Genomic DNA, 3,255 nt, shown 5'->3' with positions numbered 1-3,255 from the left:
TAATTAATTACATTTATATAGCGCTTTTCTAGGCACTCAAAGCGCTTTACATTGTCAGGGGGTATCTACTCATCCACCACAGATCGCGCGTCTCATAAGTGAGCGGGGAATTTACCGAACGTGGCACTTGCGGGAGTTAACAGTGTATGCAATACCCGCAACCTCACACCAAATTTCAGGCCGTGTAGATAGGCAAGCATATATACAAATCATTTAGTAAGCAGAAATCCGAAATTTACCTTAACATAGAGGAAGATGCGACTGAATTGATGCTTGAAGAATGCCCTTCCAGCAGCCATGATAAACAGTTGGCGGTTAAAGTTTTCTATGCACAATTTGATTTGACGAAAGTCACGAGACCGATTGCTATCTCTCTATCCAATCACGTTGATGGATAAAAAATAAAATTAAAATAAGCATGTAACGACCACAAACGGAGGAAAATAGTGGAGTAAAAGTACCGATACATCACTTAAAATGCACTCAAGTAAAAGTAAAAGTACACAATTTTTAAACTACTCAAAAAAGTACAATTACTGATAAAAACTACTTAATTACTGTAACGTGAGTATTTGTAATTCGTTACTTCACACCCCTGGTTAATAATTCACGATAAGTTTCCATTTGTTAAAATTAGTTATGAATATTATGAAATAAGGTCTCAAAGTTATGAGAAAGCAGTTGCAGTTGTGAGATACAGAGTATCAAATAATTTTCTCTTTATGTAATTATATTGCAACACTTTACAGTTAGGTTCATTTTGCTGTTGATGCAATAGTGCACAACACTTTATTAAAAGCACACTCATTGATTTTAGGTTCACATTAATTTCTACATAGAGTATACTAATACATTTTCCATTCCGAGTCGTATGAGTTAAGAGTAGTGTATCAACAATGAGCATATGTGATAAAAGGGATATTTTATGGCGCACCGCCGAGATCAGAGCCTTCATTTCATCTCATCAGGACTATTAGCATTCGTCCTCAACAGGCGGTCATTACCCACTACCACGGATTCGATCTGAATCTGATATGACTGAGTAAAGCTTTCTCGTGGCCTTAGCCCTATCCTATTGATTCAGTTAGTGGCAGGTTCTTTTGCTGTGTAATAAGGTCTCAGCTCATTATATTCCCTCAGTGAAGAGTACATTCCCCTGAGGCTTATGTAATTGCATAAAGAACGCCTCAGATCACTTCTGGCCTTGAACCCAGCCGTGGCCAGGGAAATTGACAGCCCCGCTCATCTGCAGTTCTTCCGCGTCCGCCGAGCCTCCACCAGCGAAAACATGCAATCATACACTAAACTATTCAGGGCAGCAGACCCTCCTGCGGCAGCGCCTCCATCGAATCTCAGATATGCCTCTGAAGCAAGTTATTTGTTGTAGGGTGTAGCCAAAAGGCTTAGCTGTTCTTTTGGAGCTTCAGTGGTGTTTTGCACTGACAGATCGTGTTGGATGTTGGATGCAGTTAGCAGGAAAGAGCTGAGCGCTGTGCCGTTTCTGTGCGGTAGAGTCCTGTTAATATTGTCTCCAGCAATCCTCCTCCTCTTCTTCTGATGTTTATTTTGCTAATATTCACAAACCTTCAAAAGGTGACTTCTTTATGAAGAAGATTAATTTAATCTGTAATCACCATAAACAGATTATGTGCCATTAATTTCCCCACATAACACGTCCTTTCGCTGAGCGTGAGATAAATGGTGTTATTTAGCTCTTTTATCTTCTAACAAACTGAATCTAATCCCCTCAAGATACGCTGTTTCAGATGTCCCACTAATATGACTGGCACTACTTCGGGCTGTGAATTATTGTGCATTTTTGTTATTTTTTGCAAAACTTCACAGTCACAGTTATTCGATTAATTCTCACTAATAGAAATATTTGTGGCTGTAATTTTGTTTGATACACTCCTTTATTGCATTCACTTCGATATTACTGGGCTCTAAATGTGTGGAGAAATCTATCAAGTGTAACTGAGATCTCAAGGGCATTAGCTCCCCCAGAATATATTAATTACAAGCAGTGGATAATTTCATTTATTTCCAGTTCCAATCACGCAGTTTGTGACAGTACAGTCACTGGCTGTCCGGACTGTCCTGAACGTGTTTGTGTCCTGAAGCTCTCAAGCTGTGATTCATGATGAATCTTGAAGAAGAGCAAAGCCTCTGTGATTGAAAGTATCTTATTACTTGACTCTAGGGATGCAAATGGGCAGAAAATATCCGGTAAATTTCTGGAAATTTCCAAACATTTCTGAAAGTTTCCAAAAAATCCTGGGACGTTTCCAAAATGTCTGGAATGTTTCCACCTCTTTGCAACCCTACTTGACTCCTCACTACTCGCTGTAGTTTAAATGGCTTGCGAAACCATTTTACTTCTGTAATCTTATGCAGTTCCAAGCAAAAAAGGATATTCAGCAAGAAAAACTGTGTAACCATGTGAATTAACTCATTAATTCCAACTTCAGTAACTCTCAGAGTGTTAGTAGACTGTTAGGTTAGGGTTAGTAGAATGAGTTGACATGTATTTGCAAAGCTCCTTATAGTCAGTAGAATGTCCATCAAAAAGCAGACAGTCTACTGATACTGTAATGACTGCTAGTTGACATGTAGTTGCAAAGTTATTTATATGAAGTGTAACAAAAAAACAAACAAAAAAATGTATGAGACTTGGGTTTATCCATTGATGATTCATAAATAAAAGTCTCCATATATCAGAACAGACCCAGGTGGTTAAAAAAGTCAGCCGAAAAGGAAAGTCGTTTGAGAGACAAAGGCAGTTTGACAACTAACCAACTTTTGATTTCATGTTGACTTGAATGCTCTGAAACTTACTCTGCTTGTGCTTTCATGCAGCGGATAAGGACGTTGACGACTACTACAGCAGGAAGAGGAATCTTCCAGACCTAGCGGCACGAGGATCTCTTCCCTTGCAAATGATCAAGATGAACCAGGAGTCCCAGAGCAGCCAGCAGCAGCAGCAGCAAGCACCCCGCCAGCGTCCCCGCAGAGTCCAGAGGGCCATGTCCCAGGACCACGTGCTGTCCCCCGAGCGCAGCCACGCAAACGACTACCCCGTGTCTCCCTACGACATCTCCCCGTACGGCGGACGCATCCTCTCCGACGAGCAGCTCCTGTCGGCCGAGCGCCTGCGCTCCCACGAGCGGCTCGTCTCACAAGACCGCCACTACTCCCAGGACCGCATCCACACACAGGACCGCTTGATGTCGCAGGAGCGCCTTCACTCTCAGGAAT

General features: G+C 41.5%; 1 protein-coding gene across 4 annotated transcripts in view; it reads left to right on the top strand.

Moving 5' to 3' along the window:
* Nucleotides 1–3,255, top strand: part of LOC107670553 (protein shisa-6 homolog) — a 59,826-nt gene that overhangs the window by 55,924 nt on the left and 647 nt on the right. For all 4 annotated transcript variants that reach the window (XM_016463196.1, XM_016463195.1, XM_016463194.1 and 1 more), the window contains one exon: nucleotides 2,857–3,255. This exon is cut by the window's right edge and continues 647 nt beyond it. In XM_016463196.1, the coding sequence (XP_016318682.1) occupies nucleotides 2,857–3,255 (399 nt within the window). The remainder of the gene's footprint in view (nucleotides 1–2,856) is intronic.

This window comes from Sinocyclocheilus anshuiensis, unplaced genomic scaffold (assembly GCF_001515605.1).
Source record: "Sinocyclocheilus anshuiensis isolate Anshui unplaced genomic scaffold, SAMN03320099.WGS_v1.1 scaffold989, whole genome shotgun sequence".
Lineage (NCBI taxonomy): Eukaryota > Metazoa > Chordata > Actinopteri > Cypriniformes > Cyprinidae > Sinocyclocheilus > Sinocyclocheilus anshuiensis.
This window is presented reverse-complemented; position numbering and strand designations above follow the sequence as displayed.